We start from the raw sequence: 20,535 nt of genomic DNA, 5'->3' as shown, positions 1-20,535 counted from the left end.
AAAACTTAGTGGAATATAACCCGGACCCCCTTCGACTCCAGCTTCGGCAAAGGCACTATCAAATCGTGGGCTGGGATGACGTCCGTCTCATCCGTCTCGTAGAGGTCGAACTCGGCACCACCGGGGCGGAAGAGCGCAGCGATGATGTGATTTACTTCGCAGTACGCAAGGCTATTCATTCAGATCAGTCACTTCTCATATGGCTAGAGGAAGTCGAGGACACGCTTACTTCATTCCCAGACAGTGCCGCGATCCCCTTGAAAATGGGATAAAGTTGCGATCCATCTCTGTAGTCACGTTGCCCAACCATCGCTCCGGGATGAACTCTTGCGGGCGTGGGAAAATGCGAGGATCGCGATGCGCGAAGTATGCGGACATACCGACTGGGACGCCCGCAGGGATCACCCATTGCTTGAACTGGAGGGGCTGTCTTGGGGAGACTCGCGGACGGCGGTGCATCGTGCCGTAGCTCAGGCTATGAGTACATGTCAGTCACCTTCTACAAAGAAAAAAGAAAGGAAATTGAAATTGAAATTGAAAAATGATGGGATTACATACCGAAGAGTCTCTTTGATCAACGCCTGCAGATATGGCACCTTCTCCAACTGGGCCCAGGTCGGTTTCGTCTGAGGGTAGTCCCTCATGACCGGCTTCAGCTCTTCCTGGAGACGCTTCTTGATCGCTGGGTTAGACGCTATGTAGTAGACAAGAAAGGCCATCGTCCCTGCAGTGGTGATGGTTCCAGAACCGATCAGCACCTGGGCCTCCTTTGACAGCCGGTCGTCTGCGAGCTCAGAGGCTGGAAGGTCACTGTTGATGATATGCCGGAAGAGCGTGATGCGTCCACCACCCAGTGTTGGATTCTTGTATCCTGACCCGGCCTTTTCGCGCTTGGCTACTTGGAGATGGTCATCGCACATCTAAGGCAACGTCAGCAAGGTAGATCAGATGGGAGTTGGGCTTAATACCAGCTTGAACTTGTTGAAGGTCTGGCTCCGGGCATCCAGCCTCGCGAGAATTCTCTCCGGAATAAGACGAATGAGGCTGTTTCCCTTGATTAGCTTAAGATGGAGATGACCTGAATGCAGTGCTACTTACTGGATGAGCCACGGCAGACCCATTAACAGCGGCAATGACACGATCCCACTGTGAAACAGGTTAAACCATGCTGGCGAGAACTCCGGATCGTCCACGAGATTGGGCGGGTCATCAATGCAAAGCCGGTTGATCACGTCGCCAGAGAAAGCTGTGAAGGCATGATCCAGCCTTACTACCTTGCCCGTTCCCCTGAAGCTCCCGAAGCGTTCAATAATCAGCTTCTCGCACAGCTCCGCCACCATAGGCTCAAGCCTCGTCACGCCTGCACGGGAGAAATAAGGATCGAGTGGCTTTCTCCTCTTACGGTGGAGATCATGTTCGATTGTCGCGAGATGGGATCCCTCGAAGTCAACGACTCCGTCGACAAATCCTTTATATCTGTCCGTAGGACGAACAGAGCCGGAAACATAGAGCTCATCGTAGTATTCCGAGTCACGGATGGACAGCTCGTACGGGTTGATTCTTATGATCGGCCCTACATCGTCTGCATTGAGCTATCGTTGCTGAAATAAGTTGAGAGCTACATTGCGCATACCATATTTGTCATGCATCTTCTCAATCTCATATATGTATTTCCCTTTCTTGATGACATCGTAATACAACTCGTACCAGCCTGTCACTGCAGCGAGTTTCGGACCTGGGAATTTTGCTAGAGGAGACAAGAAGAGGCGATAAAAGACGAGACCAAAGATATAGAGCGCGCCTAGGCCAATGACAGCGACAGCAGCGCGCTGCGCGGGCCCTTTGGGCAAGTAGGCCTCCATTAAAGGTAGGCTGTTCATAAAAGCCTTCACCCGGGATAGATCCATCATCGGGAGGCTGCGAGTTTTTTCGAACATGGTGAATTTTGGACAACAACAACAACGTACCAGTTGCAAAGAGTCAAGAGAAGTGTCTTTTCCTGAACATGATTTATAAGGGTTTCAAGAATCACCAAACTTTCTTGCCGGTATTGCCTTTCTGACTCAGTCGCAGTCTGAGGCAGACGTGGTGCGGTGATTCGCCCAATACGGCAATATCCCATCCTTAGATATAGCCACCCAGCTGCAAAGATGAGTGGCTTGCTGACCAACGGCGGAACATCCCCCATTTCATCAGCTGGCCTTCGCAGATAACGTTTCTGGGGGCCTTTCTTGAGATTATGGGTTGTTAGCTAGCAGCCTTGTCTTACCCTTTGGGCGGGTTACCAGAAGAAGAATATCCCGTCCGAATACTCTCCCACGATAGCTGGCTCCATTTTTATCATTCGGAAATGTAGTAGTAGTAGAAGCAAATGAAGCATTTAAGAGAAGCTGATCGCTCCTAGAGGCGCCTTCCGAATCGCCTCGAAAACCAGACCATTGACGCCGAGACATTCCCTATGTTGAAAGCAATTTCTCCAATTGTAGACGTCATCGTTATCCATCTGCTGTTGCTGAGCCTGTACGTGTTCCTGTATTATAATATATACCGTTTCTACGACCCAGTGGCCGCTATCGGAGCAGACTTGGCCATCGGCATATAACATGGCCTTCAAGTATTCAACACTCATCGACTCTTCCTTGTACGACAAGGAAGGTCTTTGCCCTGGAATCGATCTCAGAAAGCATGTTGCCGGCGACCTTGAAGAAGTTGGGGCATTCAGAGCCCAGGAAGACTGGCGCCGTTTCGTTGGGCCCTTGGAGAAGCCGTATGCCGGTCTCTTGGGTCCCGACTTCAGCTTCGTTACTGCTGCGGTGCCAGAGTGCCTCCCAGAGAGAATAGAGATCGTCTCTTACGCGCTTGAGTTCGGTTTCATTCATGACGGTATGTGCTAATTGTCCATGAGGCCTGTGCCGGATATCCTTGCATGCAGGCTAAGTTGATTACTGCAGACGTTATCGACAAAGAGATCCACGATGCCTCTTTGGACGAAATAGAGAATGCCTTGGAACAGGGCGGTCAGAGCGGCCAGATCGAAGAGAAAGGCGCATCTGGAAAGAAGAAGATATTGGCTCAGATTCTCCGCGAAATGATGGTAATTGACACTGAGCGAGCAATGACTGTCGCCAAGAGCTGGGCTGCTGGAGTTGGGCATTCAAGTAGAAGGCAGGAAGACGCACAGTTCAATACTCTTGAGGAGTACCTCCCGTACAGGGCCTTTGACGTGGGATATATGTGAGTCTCTCATGCACCTATCCTAGATCACGCCTGTCCACTGGGACTGACTTCTCTTCCTATCAAGGCTCTGGCATGGCCTTGTCTTATTTGGTTGCGCTATTACCATCCCAGATGAAGAGGCCGAGGAGGCGACGAGGCTTATCACACCTGCTTTGTTCACTGCCTCCCTCACCAACGACCTATTTTCTTTTGAGAAGGAACGCGGAGACGTCAACGTTCAAAACGCCGTCTTGGTGGTCATGAGGGAGCACGGCTGTAGTGAAGAGGAAGCCAGGGAGGTTTGTAAGGAGCGCATCCGCATCGAATGTGCGAAATATGTCCGTAACGTCAAGGAAATCCAGACGCGGACGGACGTTAGTGATGAGCTCAAGAGATACATTGACACCATGCAGTATACCCTTTCCGCCAACGCGGCTTGGAGTACTAACTGTCCAAGATACAATGGGCCAACCAAGTTCAATGAGTTGCAGTTGCTGAGAGCCAAGCATGGCCTGGAAAAATACCCAGCAAGGTGGCCGCCGAAGGACGCAACCAACGGCCATTCCATCAAGGCCGAACGCAAGGAGCCCGTCGTTAACGGTAATGGTCATTATGAGCCGACCAAAACGAACGGCCTCAAGAGGAAGAGGGACAACAACAATGGCGACACAAGAATGAATGGTACCAATGGTGTGAACGGTGTCAATGATTTCAAGAAACCGGCACTTGGCTCGCGGGATTCATTCGTTCTTTCTGATGTAGTGGCTCTGGCCCTTGATCAGAATTTACTAAACTTGAGCGATAATGTGAGTTTTGAAATTCACCTCCGAATGCCAGACGTATCGTTGGGCCTTCTAAACTGATATTGACCATCAGGTCGTTCTCGAACCTTATCGATACCTTACCTCTCTCCCTTCGAAGGGATTCCGTGACCAGGCAATAGACTCCCTAAACACATGGCTCAAGGTGCCTTCGGCATCGGCCAAGACGATCAAGAGTATTATCAAGATGCTACATAGTGCATCCCTCATGTTAGTATTTGTCTGCTTATATTCGCTCCCGTCGATCAACCCGCTAACGTTGCCCAGGCTCGACGACATTGAGGACGGCTCACCGCTTCGCCGTGGCAAGCCCTCTACCCATAGTATCTATGGCACCGCCCAGACAATTAACAGCGCAACATACCAGTATACCGAAGCGACAGGTCTGGCAGCCGAGCTCAGCAACCCGGCATGCCTTCGTATCTTCGTCGAAGAGGTGCAACAGCTCTACGTGGGACAGAGCTATGACCTCTACTGGACGCATAACATACTCTGCCCGTCCATGTCGGAGTACCTGAAAATGGTCGATATGAAAACAGGCAGTCTCTTTCGCCTGTTGACACGTTTGATGGTCGCCGAAAGCCCCGTCAGCAAGAGCATGTCCGTGTCGGACGATGCTCTGAACCAGCTGAGCTGTCTCATCGGGCGTTTCTTCCAAATCCGCGACGACTACCAGAACCTCGCGTCGGCTGACTACGCTAAGCAAAAGGGCTTCGCTGAAGACCTCGATGAAGGGAAATTCTCGTTCACACTCATCTACTCCCTCCAGGCCGTGGAGTCAGAGCCCAGGTTTGCGGGTGATGCGATGCAGTTGCGCGCATTCCTTATGAAGAGGAGACTTGACGGTAAGCTCAGCAATGAGGCTAAGCGAGAGGTGTTGGCGATTATGAAGAAGACAAAAAGTCTGGAGTACACACTCAGCGTCCTCAGGGAGTTACATGACGAATTGCAAAAGGAAGTCGGCAGGTTAGAAGATAAGTTTGGTGAAGAGAACTTCTTATTGAGGGTGATGTTGGAGATGCTCAAGGTGTAGGACTGTCCTGGTACCGGGGCCTAGTTAAGGAGTAGAAGGGTAGATCAGTGATGTCACTAATACAATATCATTCTATTATTCTTGTTAGCAGATATTGGTGTTGAATTGGCGTTGACTTGGAGTAGTACAGAGTCTGGCCAGATCAGCAGGCCGTGGCACGCAACCAGACCAACGCTGTGTTGCTGTCTTGTTTCGTTCTTCACCACTAAATCTTCGCATCTTGTGCAGTAAGGCGTTGAATACGTGAATCTATAAAGATATTTCCGACAGAAATACCAATGGAAGACTCATCTAAGTTACTGTCAATGAGGCCGAAGGACTTAGGATTTGAATCTGGCAACGTGCTACGACTCTATTCTTTCCTCCAAGAGATCTAAAAATAAAATCCAATGCTAACTTGCTGGGCTAACTCAGATATAGTCAATAAGGAATGTCAATTGAATTTTCTAGTGGGGTACAAAATTCCCTAAATCCAGCTACTTCCAAGACAGAAGCCCCATCACCAGCCCCCTGAATGCAGAGTGTCAATTTAACTCCTCCTTAATCCAGGGAGGATTCGTTCACAGACTCGCAATCAACTGTGGCAGCACTATCTCCTCCGAATATTTCCAGAGTAAACTACTATCCTCCGCCATGAATGCAGCGCCAGTCCAGTACGTATTTCTCTGACCCTGCAGAGCATACAACTTCTTATAAAACCCATTCTTGATATCCTCAGCCGTCACTTGAAGAGAATACGGTGCATGAGATCGAAAATCGACCCATTCCGGCTCCCCTTGGCTGGCAAACTTGTCCGGATTCTGCTTCTGAAGTGACTTGACAGTCCGGACTATGTCCGCCTTGATGGTCTGATCAGCCAGGGGAAAGGATTTGCGACTTTGCGGCGTGGCGTAGGTGACCATCTGATATGAGTCGAGTCCGGCCGGGGCGAAGCTATACGCTCCGGGGAGATAAGGAAAATTGTACTCTGTATTTGGGCCTGCGTTTGAGATGCTCGCGTTATTCGGGAATCCCGTGTTCTTTATGATGCCGACGTAGTAGCCCGCGTCAATGTATTTTCCAAAGAGACTCCTCTCGTTGTTGCTGAGGTCTAGCGGGGCCACGATGTCCAGCTTTGGTGGAATAGCGATGAGAAGCTTCTTTGCGAGAATCAGCTTGTTGCCTTTCGGAGTGCTAACAATGAGTTTGATCCCTTCGCCGTCTTCGCCTCGATCCGCGCATGCGACCTGGGACTCGAGGAGAAGACTCGATGACGAAGACAACTCTGCTTGGGCTTTGGAGTACAGTTCGCTTGCGTTCCTGTGGGCGGTCATCAGGAAGCCATTCGTAAAGGACTGCACGAATTGCAGACTCCAGTATCGGAATTGTTCGAGCGTCGGGATATCCAGGATGTTTCCGACGCCTGGATTATAGTTGTACATCGAGGGAACCGCTGCTTGGATCCCATACTTCTTTACGAAGTCCCCAAAGGGCATATACAACTCTTCCGGAACTGGGTCTGGGAGGAATATCCCATCGTCCAGCTTGGGGTATTTGGAGATCTGCGCTGAATAGGTCGCGAAGGCTGCAGATATCTCCGCTTCCGATGGAGTAAACGATAGATTGACTTGTTTCCCGGTGCGAAAATCATAGTTGAGCAACGAGTGAAAGAACCCAGAAGAATTGTCGAGCGGCAGGTCGAATCGTTTGAAGTAGTCCTGTACAACGGGAATATCGTGGAAGATCATGACTCCCTCATCAATAGGAGTTCCGGTCGCGGGATCAATATATGTCTCGGTATGGCCACCTATTCTGTCTTTCTTTTCAATAACAATGACTGATTTGCCTTTGTCCTTGAGGCTTATGGCGGAGTAGGTGCCTGCAGAGCCGCCACCGATGATAGCCACATCTCGTGTGATGATGTCTTGGGGTTGGAATTTCCCCTGATCAAACGCTGAAGATGAATTCGAAGCAGCAACGACAGTCGGCGCCAGGAGACAGGCAGAAAGCGCCACAAAGGAGGATATGCGATACATCTCTAAATCCGTTCGATCAAGAGGGCGAAGACGATGACGAGGCTGAAGGTGAGTCGATGTTGTATACTCTCTCAGGGGAGATCCATTGCATTTTAACTGATAGTCCAAGACCCTGCTAGATGAGAAGAGAACAGGCCGTATTCTGTCATCTTCTGTCACTCAGAAGCTCTGACAATGGCCCTGAGCTCTCACGGGGAGTCGCCGGATTGGGCGACTTACCGATTCCTGAAGGAGCGTATTCTGTTCCATCACATAGGTCTAGTGCGTTGAAGCCTTCCTGCACTTCTCGGCAAGTCCGCAATCCTCATCCCCACACTCATTCTCCAGCAATGTCCCAATTTGCTCAACATCAGCCGCAGGATCGCTGTCAGCGGGTTCCTGATCAGCAGCAACCGGCCCCTTATCCACCCTCTCCTTGCTCCTAGGGCTGACAGGGCTGAGTTCCTACGCTACGATCTCTCGTAAGCTTCGCAGCTAACTAAGTTACGGTAGTAGGTCCAGATTTGGTTTACTCAGTAACGCTTGAGACAAATCTATACTAAACAAAGCTATACCAGAATAAGAAGAGGCCGGTCGAGTAAGTAACTGAGGAGGGATTGTTATTTGAAAGAATTAGTTAAAACCGACTTGAGCTAGCTAGTTATGCTCAAGCCACGAAATGTTAACGAAAATGAGAAACTAAGAGGGGCTCTAAATCTTATATAAAGAAATCCTGCGGCTACCAATCACGAACCCAATTCGAGGCAAAGGTATGATAATATCAGTTGCGATCTCAGACGTTGTTCTTGGGAGCCTTAACCTTCGGCACACGCACCCACCAGTACAGCAAACACGCCGCAAATATATTGAAGACGATGTAGACCCACATAATGCCAAAGTTTCGCCATACGTCTGAGTAATGGGATGAGACGGAAGTAAGGTACACATTCGTGTCGCTAATGGGGCAGTAGCTGCAGTCTGAGGTCGCGCTACCATCTTGAATATAGCCGCCCATCGTAGATTGATATGCTTTCATGTAGTCGCTGCAGGTACCATTGAGCGGGTCAAAGTGCAAGTATTCATTCGCTGCGCATGAGACTTTTGTGTTGGAGATGCCGACAGAGAGCATACCGCTGACAAGGTACGTGAATGGCGAAGCCCTGTACATGAAGATCCAGAACCCGGGAAATTGCTTAGGTGTGGCCAGGACACCGCAGAACAGCAGACAAAGTATGAAGAGCAAATTACCCGTATTACCAGCATTCTCGGCACTCTCAAAAGCTGCGATCATAAAGTGTGCAAAAGTGGATGAGAAGAGGAGGAAGGTCCAGATGAAAAGCCACATTTGCGCACCACGGAGCGCGACAGCGTCAGTAGGCTCAGCATTGCGGTATAAACCCACTGGGTAGTACCAGCATAGGAACATCAGGACCGACATAAGCGAGTTCCAAGGCAGTTCAACAATGATATTAGATATGATGAAAGCTTTCCAAGAGTAAGCTTTGGATGGACGTTCGCGAGCCTCATACAAATCGCGCTGAGCAACAAAATGTGGCATGATTTGCTGGATGAGCTGACCAAATAGAGTCAACAACATAAAGATAGCAAACATTTGGTTCTGAAGCCCCTGAATCGTATTGGGCGTACGAAACAGAGAGAATCCAACGAAGAGAGCTGAGCTAACACACAGTAAGGTCTTGGAATAGATGTATGTGGGGGAGCGCCAGATTTGCTGGAACACTCGGAGCTGGACTTCGCGGAGCTGTTCATAGAAGGGAGCGGCGAATTCGCGGTAGCTGGCCTTGTCCTCGTGGTTCTGGTCCAAGTTGGTGCGGGCAAGTTGAGAGCGTTCATGCTTCAGTTCGGCGAGATGCTCTTGGACACGAGCATACTCGGGGGATTTGCGCCATGTGTCAAACCAGTCGATGTCAGTATGGGATCCGGGAGCGGCACCAATGACATCGAGCATCCATTCGGCAGGATTAGCATCAGGAGGGCACGGGGCGCCGCCATTTCGGACGAAGTAGTCAATAAGGATGTGTGAGTTTTCACCGACTTCACCAAAGTACACAGTGCGACCTCCAGCCTGAAGGAAGAGGAGACGATCGAAGCGCTGGAACAGCATTGCAGAAGGTTGATGGATAGTGCACAAAATAGCCTGTCCATTCTTCTTCAATTTATCGAGAAGATCAAGGATAGCCCATGATGTCTGAGAATCAAGTCCAGAGGTAGGTTCATCTAAGAAGAGAAGTAGAGCCGGTCTGGCAGCAAGCTCCACACCGATAGTGAGACGTTTGCGTTGCTCAACATTAAGGCCTTCCCCAGGTACCCCAATGATGGCATCAGCATATTCAGTCATGTCTAGGAGTTTAATAACTTCGGTGACATAGTCAATCTTCTCTTGCCGAGGAATATGAGCGGGCTGACGTAGAAGAGCAGAGAAGGTTAGGGCCTCGCGAACAGTAGAAGTATTTAAATGCAAATCTTGTTGTTGAGCGTAGCCAGTCTTGCGCTGGAAGGACGCATCCCGAGGCTTGCCATCAACAAGTATATCTCCCGTGATAATACCCACAGTGGTACGAGTAGCCAGGACATCTAATAGCGTGGTTTTTCCAGCACCAGAGACGCCCATAAGCGCGGTTAAGGTACCCGGTTTCACCCATCCATCAACACGATCAAGAATTCTGCGATTCTCCTTTCCAATCTTGATATCATAGCAAACGTCTTTCCACTGGACAATAGCAGTCTGGCGTTCGATGATGGCAAGGCTATCTGATCGGATCTTCTTCTCCACGGCAATGCTGCGGTCACTACCGCCTTCGACATCCTTCTTTGACTTGTCCTTCTTCAGGGCTTCATGTCCGCGACGGAAGACTAGAATCTCGCCCTTCGATTTCTTTTCGGTGACGATCTCGGTAGCAGCCAGATAAACCAACATGAGGATGAACATAAAGGCAAATATAATGCCGATGTTCCTCCACTTGTGCGAGGCGTGATAGTCATAAGATGACTCAATGTAGTTGTCGCCATTAACATAGGGCTGTCCCGGTACAGCTCCGACTGTGGAGCAAACATGGTTGCTCGAGCTGAGACCCGCGTAGCCAGGGCCTGACGGGACGTAGTTGAGACATTTGAACTCGCGGTTATGGAACTCATTGATCATCAGAGACTCAAAGCCGTAGCTGATAGGGTTGATACGGGAAATCCAACGGGCCCATCCTAACATGTACTGTCTTGGGATTGCAAAACCAGTGTACATGCTCAGAGACAGGATCAGAATCGCAGCAAATGGCAGGGCTTGAACAAGAGTTCTTGTCAGCGATGCAATGGACCGGAAGAACATGGACATGGTTAGAGTCAGAATGAAGGAAGTGAACAGGAAGAAGAAGAAGGCCCCAGGTTCTCGCCTTAGGTTTGTCATGAAGTAGAGAATCAGGTTGTAAATGATGGCATTAAGGACTTTGTAGGGCAAATCCATCAGCATTGATGCGAATGCTTCAGCAGATGGGTGGTAGAGGGCATATCGAGAGTGTTTCTCCACGATCCCTCGTTGAGCATAAAGCGTGAGCATTTCAAGACCACAACCGAAAGCATTCATGAGAACAGAAAAAAATAGGAGAGCACTGCGCTGAAAGAAGCTGTTGGTGTCAGGCTGAAGGTTGTAAAATATACTGGCGATGACGAGGGCCATGATCGAATTTCCGATTAGAGAAGAGATTGTGACACTGGGATCTGCCTTTAATCGTTTGTATCCGCGCCATAAACACAACTCAACCTGCTGAACATATGAAAGAGTGTAGGGCGATGATACACGCTGGACCTTGGCTTGCTGAGCCCTGCGGGATTGCTTGAACTTGTCCAGGGATTCACCACCGAGAACAAACTTTGCGTTGTAGACCTCAATGTCTCGCAGAAGCTGCGCTCGCTCTGGCGAGGCCTTCCACCTTGCGGCGAATTCATCGGGCGTCCGGGGAACGTAGCTTTCACGACCTGGCTGCACGACCCGCTCGAGGGGGCTAGTCATAGAGGTGAGGAAATCAGCATCTGTTTGGCGATCAGGACAGATGAAACCCATGTCAATAAAGTACTTCTTAGCCGCGGCCGTGCGACCAAAGAAAATCTGGCGACCCTCGTACAGGACCAGGACTTTGTCGAATTGATCGTAGGCAGCCTGAGGAGCCTGGTAAAGTGAAACGCAGGCAGTGGTGCCATTTATGTCCGTCTGCATGCGAAGGATCTTGCAGAATTCGATGGCATTAGCACTGTCGAGACCACGAGTGGAGTTATCCCAACATTGCAGCGGAGCCATGCTCAGACAGGCTTCAGCAATACTGACTCGCTTACGCTCTCCACCAGAGACACCGCGGATGAATTCATTTCCCACGATAGTGTTCTTGGTGTGGGAGATACCGAACATTGCCATGATGACGTCTCGCATATGGGCGGCGTACTGGTTCACTGTTGCTCCTCCGGGAATATATCGCGGTGCGCGGGCCCGGGCAGCGAAGAAGAGGGTATCGCCCACCGTGAGCTTTGGGAAATGGACGTCGACCTCAGCGGTATAGATGGCTTCTCCCCTGAAGGCGCTGGCCATTTGCTTTGCGCTCACGCCTAACGATGATTAGCAGGAATCCACAGCGTGGATCACAACGCCCGTACCTTGGTAATTGAGGCCCGAGTTCTTGTCGACGTGGAAGCCGTATGTCTCTCCAGCGATGGTCTTCAAGAAAGTCGTACATCCTGAGCCAGGTGGTCCAAGGACGACCAGCATCTCTCCTGCCTCGACCAATCCGTCCAAGTTCTGCAGAATATCGATCTTGCGCTGCTGTCGACCCATGAGCCTCCTTGCCAGACCGACAGCCTCTAGCCAGACGTTGCCCACGCTCTTCTGAAAATCAGTATCCGAACCGAACCCGTGCACATTCAGGTTGCTGAAGGCCACACCCAGAGTCCTGAGTGGATGTGCTTGGCTGTCTTCAGTGCACATCTGGAGCATGGCCTTGCACCACGCGCGGGCATTGAAGTTGTCACCATTGGGGTCCAGCTTGGATTCAGGCTCCGCAGCAAAGGGATTCAGCGCAGCGATGGATTGATTGCTCTGCTCCGTGAACTGTCTGGCCAGCTTGTGGACCTCTGCTTCCCTCGCATCTAGGCTGGAGATGCTGTCCTCTGCCCTTTCGAGCTCTCGGTCGCCATTGGGCCCAAACTTGCCCGCCGCGCTCATCTTCGCAGGTGTCCTTGTCTGATCTCGCCGATACGCTTCAATCTGAAAGTAGTAGGGACTGTAGTAAAGAAGGTATGACTGAAGCTGAAAAGGTAGACCATAGGTTGCTGTGGTATGGTGTTATTGTCAACTTCCAGGAGCAGAGGACGACACAGAGAGTTCTCATTGTTAGATAAAGCAGCATATTGCCTTGTCAGCTGTCTATATCAGCCACCAAATTACCTCTTTCCATCTATTGGCCCCATCAAGTGAGAGTGTCTTAGTTTGCGTGCTTACTTTGCTGCGTTTAATCCAGGCAGCTGCAAAGGCGGGTTTCAGCTGTTTTGGGCTAGAAAGTCGGCGAAGCACTCAATATGGAATATGCTTATCCCTGTCAGTCACAGAGATCATAAAGATTAAGTACGCATGAGGATTAAGCTACCTAGTCCACCGACCACCTTAGCTTAGTAGACAAATTCGAAATTATAGTAAAAACTAAAAAAAAAAGATAGGATATACTTATTACATAGTTATGTACTTTTGTATTGAAGTGGTCAGTGACCTGTGCACAGACCAATTCATTATTATTATTTAGGTACTGTACAGTAAGTAACTATGTACAGTACATGGCCTCTCTCCAGAGTCCAGACTCTCCTAGACTTGATCACTGACTGGATCAAGTTGGTCATTTAACCCCATGGACACGAACAAAGACTATGTATCTATCTACTCCGTACTTGTCGCCATAATAATAATTCCGCCCCCAACTAAAAGAACCAAAATAAAGTACCACAAGTCAGCCACTTTCCCCACTTAGCATAACACAATGCATTGATGGCCCAGCCTGATTTCTACTCGAGCAATATACACCAATTGCCAGCTGTCTGTATACAGCAATGCGACAGGGATGAATTGGAGATACATATCACCACAAACATAATCCACTCCAGGCAGCAACATTGTTTTCTGGTGTCACGGGATAGAGAAATCCATCGATATTGTTCAAACTCAAATTCCACTGCGTGTTTGGTTGATATACGCGATAAGCACCTAGTACAGGGACTCCAATTCTGGTTGCTAGACCTCATTTCACTTCCCCAAGTGCCGCTAGCAATCGGATAGTTCGTCTCCTACTTGTCCAGTCCGTTTCCGCACGGAGTATTCTTCCAATCTGTGTGCATCTGACATCCTTTGAAGCAATCGAAACAGCAATGGTGAACCTCCAGGCCGTCCAGGCGCACAATGCGACTCTCAAATCCCTAACCTCAGGTCTCGTCGCGGTGTTTGGTAAGTTCAATCTGCTCCAACATGCCATCTTCTCTCTCTTCAAAGCGTTCCATCTCACTAACTCCCCATCCCAGTCGGCGGCACTTCGGGCATCGCCCTCTCAACCGCTCTCGCCCTCACCCGTCACACCCCTTCGCCCAAGATCTACCTCATCGGCCGCAGCCAGTCCGCCGCCGATGCTGCCATCGCCTCCATGAAAACCATCAATTCCTCCGCCCAGCCAACCTTTCTCCAAACCGACATATCCCTTCTCAAAAATGTCGACAGCGTCTGCGCTGAGATCGCAGCAAGAGAGAAAAAAGTGAATCTGCTGTTCATGACACCGGGATACATGACGCTGAAAGGCCGGGACGAGACGGCCGAAGGTCTGGACCGCAAATTCGTGCTGCATTACTACGCGCGGATGCGGTTTATTACCAACCTGCTTCCCCTCCTGAACGCAGCCTCTCAGGACTCCTCCTCCGTCAACGGCAACGCCAGACCATTATCCCGCGTCGTGTCTGTCCTAGACCCAATGGTCTCCGTCCGCGCTGGCGGCTCCGGTACGCTCGACTACTCAGACCTCAGTCTGAAGCACTCCTTTAGTCTCAAGAAATGCGGCTGGCACGCTAGTCTGATGGGTGATTTCTTCCTGGAGAGCATGGCCCAGCAGAATCCACATACTTCCTTCGTCCACGCGTACCCCTCTGGCGTGTCCACGGGCGTGTTGCGTGAACTGCCGGCTGGGCGCGTGCTGTCGGCCGTGTTGACGCCGTTGTTAAGACCATTCATGGTGCCCCTTGAGGAGAGTGGAGAGCGGCATCTCTTTGCGGCGACAAGTGGGAGATATCCTCCGAAAGCCGAGGCAGAGCACATGGAAGGGGACGTCGCAGTTGGCAGCGATGGGACGAAGGGGAGTGGGTGTTACTGGGTGAGTTGGGACGGTGAGGTGTTTCCGCCAAACAAGAAATTAGAGAGGACAAGGGATCAGGGTGCAGCAGAGAAGGTGGTGCAGCACACAGAGGAGGTGTTCAAGAAGGTGTGCGAAGAGGGCAAGACATACCCGTGAAATGTCATCGAGACATACACAAAGTCTCAGCTGGTCGAGATGAAATTTGCACCGTGGTCAGTTCCTGGGATGATACAGATCGCCAGTTCAGCTGGTCTAGCAATCAGTATGCATGATATCATTCTCTGGGCTAAGGCGGCGGACTTGAGGTGGCCATGCCTATATTTCTTCTTAGCATGCTAATAGTAGTGTCTAATTCTTTTTTGGAGTCCTCGACGTGCATAAAAGGCTTGTTATTCATCTGAATTATGTTAGGTAAATCGAAAGAATCATTAATTCTCGTTAAAGACAGGTGTAGGATCCGGAAAAGCTACGCCATAGATGTCTCGTAAGCTGTAAGGATGTGGTGCAACAAGATGTCGGAAACAATATACAGATTTTGGGTATAGGAGTACTTTCTCTATGATTATTTCGACTATTCATCGTTTCCCGAAAGCAACTAATGGATTAGGTGCCACTTTGTCACCGCGAGCATAGTCACCGAGTCGAAGCTCCTGTTGATCGCTAACTTTAGCCCTTTTCTAGAACCATACACATAAGAAAGGGAAGGGATTGGAAGGAACTCAAGGAGGTAACAAACCTCTGGAGAATATTTATCAAAGGGAGGGATAAATGATAGGTGATCCGAGTAAGTAGAGGACTCAGTCTCGGACAGCTTTACAAATATTGGATTCCTATCAAGTAGAGGCAAGTGTTAGAAACGGTTTATCTTAATAGAAGGTTACGATAAGAAACCCCAATATATTGTGGAATAATCGCTGAAGAGAATATGTACATTCATATTTCTGAGGTAAACAAAGGAAATTTCGGACCCCTACCGGTTCTGACCTTTCGTACTTGGAGATTTGGCCTGGTCTGTTCCAAAACGGGGAGTAATGTCGTTTGCATCAGATTCCCCGGGAATCGAAACCCGTGCAAATAGTCCATTGGTGCTAGAATGACTATCACCGACCTGTGCTGAAGATCTATCGGACATCTTAAATAAACTCGAGGCTGAAAATGATCCTCCAAAGCTTGGGGTGTTTTCTCCAGAGCCTGAAGGTTTTGGTCCAAACAAGCTTGAAGATTGTTGTCCAAATGAGAATGAAGGTTTGACCCCAGACACTGAAGCTGTTCCTCCAAAGCCTGAGGATTGTTGGTCATGTGAACTTAAACCGAACAAGCCCCCGGAAACTGCACTCGGAGCTGGAGAAGTCGTGCGCACGGAATCAAATCCAGAGCGTGACTGAGGTGTGCTTCGTTCTGGTAGCCTAACCATAACCTTTTTCCCGGCTGAGAATGATTAGCTATATCCTGTTCATCAAAGGAGGAGCATATACCTACATCCTAATAGCGAAGTACTAGTTGCTGGCTGTGGACTGCTCTGTTTCTTGAGCTGGCTTGGATCATTTGATGGTGTTGCCTCACGCTCTTTAACTGAAATTGGGGTTATTCTTCATCCTTTATTGTTTAGAAGTAAGACATGGGACATACCGAAGACAGGTGGATTACCAAGTAATGGCTTTTGGATGTTGAAGAGACTCAAAGCTCGTAAACCAGCTTGCAGTTTCTTCAACTCTGCATCCAAACGATCTCGTTCTTCGCTAATGTAAGACAGTTCCGTTGCAAGTTCTTGGATTTTGTTATCCTCCATGTCATTAATAACCTGGCTGGTGAATATGCGTTGAAGAGGATCTACAAGGCAATTTTCGATGCCAAGAGTTGCAACATTATCGACAAAGGTCACAATGGCAGTCTATAGCCGTGTCATTAGTATGTCAGGTCTTAATTGAGATGAATAAATATATCTGCGGCTTATTAGGGAGGGTGTGCCTGTCTCACATCATAATACGCTTGCATCTGGTCAATGATATCGGCAGCTGCAAACTCGTCACGAGTCGATTCTAACTTCTGTGTCGCTATTCTGATGTCACTGATGGAGAATACAGAATCAAAATCGTCTTTCTCAGGTTTAGTGGACTTCAGTTGTGCACGCAGCAAATCTAGCTCACGGTTGTCTCTAGCCTTTTGAACGCGAGTCAGAAATGTGTTGCCCACGGGTAGCGGATGGCCTCGCTTTGTATACGCCGTAAGCTCGTCCAGTTTATGAAATAGCGCCTGCTTCAATTTTTCAAATTCGGGCTCAAGAACTGAGCCAACTAGCAAGGAGTACGTGTGGTCATCCGTAAGGTGCTGGAGAACAAGCGACACGAAATATCTTGCCGACTCCCAAGCTTTCATCAAGTGTTCTCTGGCTAACGCTTCCCAGGGTTTGGACTGGTCACGAAACAAGCTTCCAACAAGAAGTTGGTTGGCGCTTCCTGGCAGCTCAATACCCCGGTTCTTGCGGGCTTGATTGCTGACCTCTAGTTCCAGAATAGCGCGTCGCACAAGATCTGGTTTCCAATCGTGCATGTAAGGGTTCCTGGGAAAGTGTGAGGCAAGATGTCCAAACGGTGCAGGAAGATCGAGGATCTGCCTACGAGAGCCTCGGGTACTCATTGCATCCGCGAAGTATTCATTCAATTGCCGGATGACAGCTCGAATTCGTCTGAAGTCTTCCACATCTGTTGTATCGTCTAATCCACCGAAAAATTCATCTGCATACATCCCATTCAAAGCTTGGGCGGTAATGCGCTCAAAGTTGCTACTGATGTTGAGAAGAAAGCCTCTTTGCTGCTGAAGAGTGGAACGAGGAGGACCTAGTTTTGAAAGCTTCTGCTCCCGATCAGCGATCTTCTCCTGGATGTCAGTGATCAGTCCTGGTAGATTATGGCGGATATGTTTGAGCAAGATACTGCTTAGGCGACGGCGCAGGCTGTCGATTCCAACACATTCACGCGGCAACGAATTCCATCGACCTTGGTTGAAGAACGCCTTCTCTCGCTCATCGCGGGCGTCATCCGAGATGTCTCGCGTCTCAAATGATCGATTGCGTAAGGCATGCCATCCCAGCTGTAAATGGACTTTCTGATTCTTGATAAAATGAAGATAGGTGTCTTCCTCCTCAGAATTCGCCTCCAGGATATCCGGTTGTGTAATAATTCCGAGTGTGCGTTCGCGGTCCGGGTCAAATCGTTCAGCAATATTCAGAACCTCCTGTAGATGATAATCCGTTTTTGCGCTGATCACCGCGAGGATAATGCTTCGTGAGTTCTGCATGTATTTTTCCGTCAAGGTGCGGACAATCTTGATTCCTTGAGAGCCCTGATCCTGGCTTGTAGAGTAATACAGGCCTGGTAGATCAACCAGCGTCAACTCCGGTTTGTCTGGGCCCGAAATCTCGACCTTGAGCACGTCATCACTGAATCCTGAATTGACAGACTCTGTAATACCCATATGCTCTCGAGCTTTCTCAATCAGGGCAGGCAGGTCATTGCCGTTAGAGAACTCCTCGTGGGTAAAGCTCCGGAGTTTCGATCGTTCTTGCGCGTCGTTACGCGAAGGACCAGGCTCGATGGATATCTTGATTTTCGATGATGGACTCCGCCGCAGGATGACCTCTGTCGCAAATCGAGTGCACACGTTACTTTTCGCCGGGAATCGCACGCGTGAGATAGCCTCGAGGACAGAACTTTTCCCACTGGACTGATTCCCACCTACGATCAGTTGAGGCAACTCCACGAGACCGCCGACGCCGATCGTGCGCAGCTCGTCGATCTTGTCTAGAAGCTTGGACTGTTCTTGTTGCAACTGGTTCAAAGCCATGTCCTCTGTTGTATGAGACATCGTGTATCTGCAGAGGGTGATAAGAAGAATGGCGAGTTCACGATCAAAAAAAAAAATGATTATTATACAAACAAATACAAAACGAAACAGAAGCTACTGCTCCTAGGATAGGTACATTTATAACTCCTGACTCGTGAATGTTGCCATAACAATAGATCGTAGCGCTGCGGCGCAGCACACCCGTTTCAGTTGATCAGGGATCATTGTTATTTGTCATTAACCTTGTGAGTATCCCTGTTAAATCCCAACAGGCGCCAGATAATACTTGTTGGAATGCGAGGGCCAATCGTTGAAAGTCACTGTTCTAAATATATCGTTAGGAGGTAGATAACGATCAGCCAAAAGAAATTCCATGTGCGACTTGACGTTGCATTTTTGATCCTGAACTACTGTGATACGGAATCTGCAAACACTCTATATAGACCAGGAAGCGACTAAATCCTTTTTCTCGAGCTTTTATTATTTCTTTATGTTTTACAATAAGTTACTAATATTACAATAAGAATGGAAAAACTATTAACAATAAAGATAGTATCGATAGGATAAGTGTATATCAGAAATATACAAAAAGCAATAACTAGTGCCGGACTTAATCCGGCGACCTATCGGTGTTGCGGTCAGGTCTGTTGTCCAGAGATTGGTCTTTCTGATAAAGCACGGCAGTGCCAAGGCTTCCAACAAGATGGCCGGATAGTCTAGTTGGTTATGACGTATCGTTAACACCGATAAGGTCCTGGGATCGAGCCCCAGTCTGGTCACTTGAACATTTCTTTTTTTTTTCGATCTCGAATTTTTACGAGTCGATGATGGACCGTACAATGGCTAGGACAAAACTGCGGAGAACTTGACCTATTGCTACCACCGACTAGACTTAGTTACCCGCATGCTTATAATTTTTTATCTGCAGTCTGCCTAATAACCTAGACATATTGTTTCTTTCGTCACAGAACTCAGGAATTTCTCTGGTTTCACTTCAGCATAATTTGTACCGCATACAGGCCCGAGGGGATGGGGGCAGTCTGCACAACCTTCCTATGTCGACAGCTGCCTAAGACTTCAGCCTTCTTTTTGAGTTGAAGTTCCTCTTCTTCAACTCTTGACTCAGTAGTTCAGCCCTCCTCATTAGCCAAAAGTATGTCTCTTCGCGTTTCCAACTCCTTGCGATTCGTAAGGTACGATTTACGTGACCATACTATCTCTGGCCTGCGAGGATGATCGATTGGGTCGATACCAGCTTGCTTGAGATCTTTCCATTTCTTGCTCAGTGAAACCTTTGATATGGTGGCAATATTTGGGTCCGCTGGAACATATGAACAGAGCCTCTTCTGCATCCCCGGACGAGAATAACGTACCTTGATGTCCCCGCAGTCCACCTGGTTTTCTATCGAGGTATTCTTCAGTCCCACGGTTTCCGCAGCGGATCTGGACCTCTTTCTGCGTGGCCCTTCGTTCATCCTCCGACAGACGCAGCAGGTATTCCTCCCAATTTGCAGACCGCGCACATTAGAGGCTCCGGCGTGTTGCGAGTTTGTAGCCTTGGTTTGGGTACAGCGGGATAAGGTTTGCGAAATAGGTACCACATCCTTTTAGACGATACCAAATGACTCTCGTGCCTTTTCTTTTGCGCCCTGGTAATGTACTATATTCCTACCTTGAGGATAACACGCATGAGGGACTCGTGGGACTGTTTGTATAGGTCTTGCTTTTTTGCAGACGTCGTCCTGAAACGAACACTATTCCGTGAAAACCCTAACCCCATGATAAAAGAAGAACTATAGATGTACCACAAAGATAATGAATCTTATGAGCCTCTAGTCCTCTAATTCCAGAATATAGCTCCACATCTTAGAACGGACCCTAGATTTAAAAGGGAACAAGGTTAATAAGCTTTTTCAACCTTTCGCGCACATGTCGTTGAGGGCTTTATGTACAAGAATTCCCTTATCCTGTTTGCCCCTTTGGTAATAATATTAGAATACAACTGCTCTAGGACAACTATATGAGATGTTTATCCAGGAGAATAAAAACAGGTGGCACTGAAAAGATTTGCGATCAAAAAAAGAATTTCAAGTGACCAGACTGGGGCTCGATCCCAGGACCTTATCGGTGTTAACGATACGTCATAACCAACTAGACTATCCGGCCATCTTGTTGGAAGAGTGGCCACTCGTGCGATTTATTAGACAACACTCTCTCAGACAAAAGACCTGACTGTCTCTACTACC

The 20,535-nt window shown here is 48.9% G+C and overlaps 7 protein-coding genes and 2 non-coding genes across 9 annotated transcripts; 3 read left to right on the top strand and 6 right to left on the bottom strand.

Annotated features, from left to right (window-relative positions):
• Window positions 1–5: 5 nt before the first annotated feature.
• C8Q69DRAFT_485503 (cytochrome P450 family protein) lies at window positions 6–1,880 on the bottom strand (the record flags this gene model as incomplete). The annotated part of the gene is made up of 6 exons (XM_028631834.1): window positions 6–171; window positions 230–475; window positions 559–920; window positions 969–1,044; window positions 1,099–1,573; window positions 1,634–1,880. 6 exons carry the CDS (start codon window positions 1,878–1,880, stop codon window positions 6–8), a joined length of 1,572 nt encoding a protein of 523 aa, XP_028488252.1.
• Window positions 1,881–2,603: 723 nt separating this feature from the next.
• On the top strand, window positions 2,604–5,070 carry C8Q69DRAFT_485502 (geranylgeranyl pyrophosphate synthase; the record flags this gene model as incomplete). The annotated part of the gene is made up of 5 exons (XM_028631833.1): window positions 2,604–2,883; window positions 2,952–3,234; window positions 3,302–4,022; window positions 4,093–4,247; window positions 4,305–5,070. The coding sequence occupies 5 exons, from the start codon at window positions 2,604–2,606 to the stop codon at window positions 5,068–5,070; spliced, it is 2,205 nt and encodes a 734-aa protein (XP_028488251.1).
• A 326-nt stretch (window positions 5,071–5,396) lies between these two features.
• Window positions 5,397–7,574, bottom strand: C8Q69DRAFT_459480 (putative FAD dependent oxidoreductase). Its single transcript, XM_028630082.1, has one exon. It carries the CDS (start codon window positions 7,083–7,085, stop codon window positions 5,631–5,633), a length of 1,455 nt encoding a protein of 484 aa, XP_028488250.1. The 5' UTR covers window positions 7,086–7,574; the 3' UTR covers window positions 5,397–5,630.
• A 1-nt stretch (window position 7,575) lies between these two features.
• On the bottom strand, window positions 7,576–12,448 carry C8Q69DRAFT_526175 (putative multidrug resistance ABC transporter). Its single transcript, XM_028633626.1, has 2 exons — window positions 11,724–12,448; window positions 7,576–11,675 (listed from the first exon to the last, which is right to left on the bottom strand). Exons 1-2 carry the CDS (start codon window positions 12,286–12,288, stop codon window positions 7,858–7,860), a joined length of 4,383 nt encoding a protein of 1,460 aa, XP_028488249.1. The 5' UTR covers window positions 12,289–12,448; the 3' UTR covers window positions 7,576–7,857.
• Window positions 12,449–13,478: 1,030 nt separating this feature from the next.
• Window positions 13,479–14,602, top strand: C8Q69DRAFT_398144 (hypothetical protein; the record flags this gene model as incomplete). Its single annotated transcript, XM_028627801.1, has 2 exons — window positions 13,479–13,554; window positions 13,629–14,602. The coding sequence occupies 2 exons, from the start codon at window positions 13,479–13,481 to the stop codon at window positions 14,600–14,602; spliced, it is 1,050 nt and encodes a 349-aa protein (XP_028488248.1).
• A 473-nt stretch (window positions 14,603–15,075) lies between these two features.
• Window positions 15,076–18,465, bottom strand: C8Q69DRAFT_459474 (Dynamin family protein). The gene is made up of 5 exons (XM_028630081.1): window positions 16,424–18,465; window positions 16,076–16,337; window positions 15,926–16,018; window positions 15,183–15,874; window positions 15,076–15,096 (listed from the first exon to the last, which is right to left on the bottom strand). The coding sequence occupies exons 1-4, from the start codon at window positions 18,308–18,310 to the stop codon at window positions 15,417–15,419; spliced, it is 2,700 nt and encodes an 899-aa protein (XP_028488247.1). The 5' UTR covers window positions 18,311–18,465; the 3' UTR covers window positions 15,076–15,096; window positions 15,183–15,416.
• A 529-nt stretch (window positions 18,466–18,994) lies between these two features.
• C8Q69DRAFT_t44 lies at window positions 18,995–19,068 on the top strand. Its single transcript has one exon. It is a non-coding gene; the product is annotated as a tRNA-Val (tRNA).
• A 28-nt stretch (window positions 19,069–19,096) lies between these two features.
• C8Q69DRAFT_459472 (hypothetical protein) lies at window positions 19,097–20,125 on the bottom strand. The gene has a single exon (XM_028630080.1). It carries the CDS (start codon window positions 19,762–19,764, stop codon window positions 19,420–19,422), a length of 345 nt encoding a protein of 114 aa, XP_028488246.1. The 5' UTR covers window positions 19,765–20,125; the 3' UTR covers window positions 19,097–19,419.
• Window positions 20,126–20,381: 256 nt separating this feature from the next.
• On the bottom strand, window positions 20,382–20,455 carry C8Q69DRAFT_t40. Its single transcript has one exon. It is a non-coding gene; the product is annotated as a tRNA-Val (tRNA).
• Between the last annotated feature and the right edge of the window lie 80 nt (window positions 20,456–20,535).

This window comes from Paecilomyces variotii (genome assembly GCF_004022145.1).
Source record: "Paecilomyces variotii strain CBS 101075 chromosome Unknown C8Q69scaffold_2, whole genome shotgun sequence".
NCBI lineage: Eukaryota > Fungi > Ascomycota > Eurotiomycetes > Eurotiales > Thermoascaceae > Paecilomyces > Paecilomyces variotii.
The sequence above is the reverse complement of the archived record's forward strand: the minus strand, read 5'-3'. Positions and strand labels throughout refer to the sequence as shown.

Bases quoted from the DNA above. Each gene is read 5' to 3' on its own strand.
- C8Q69DRAFT_526175 (XM_028633626.1), bottom strand. From the start codon at position 12,288: ATGAGCGCGGCGGGCAAGTTTGGGCCCAATGGCGACCGAGAGCTCGAA. The intron at 11,676-11,723 runs GTACGGGCGTTG...AATCATCGTTAG, and splicing joins CTCGGGCCTCAATTACCAAG to GCGTGAGCGCAAAGCAAATG.
- C8Q69DRAFT_459480 (XM_028630082.1), bottom strand. From the start codon at position 7,085: ATGTATCGCATATCCTCCTTTGTGGCGCTTTCTGCCTGTCTCCTGGCG.
- C8Q69DRAFT_459474 (XM_028630081.1), bottom strand. From the start codon at position 18,310: ATGTCTCATACAACAGAGGACATGGCTTTGAACCAGTTGCAACAAGAA. The intron at 16,338-16,423 runs GTGAGACAGGCA...ACACGGCTATAG, and splicing joins AGATGCAAGCGTATTATGAT to ACTGCCATTGTGACCTTTGT. The intron at 16,019-16,075 runs GTATGTCCCATG...CCCCAATTTCAG, and splicing joins TGGTAATCCACCTGTCTTCG to TTAAAGAGCGTGAGGCAACA.
- C8Q69DRAFT_459472 (XM_028630080.1), bottom strand. From the start codon at position 19,764: ATGAACGAAGGGCCACGCAGAAAGAGGTCCAGATCCGCTGCGGAAACC.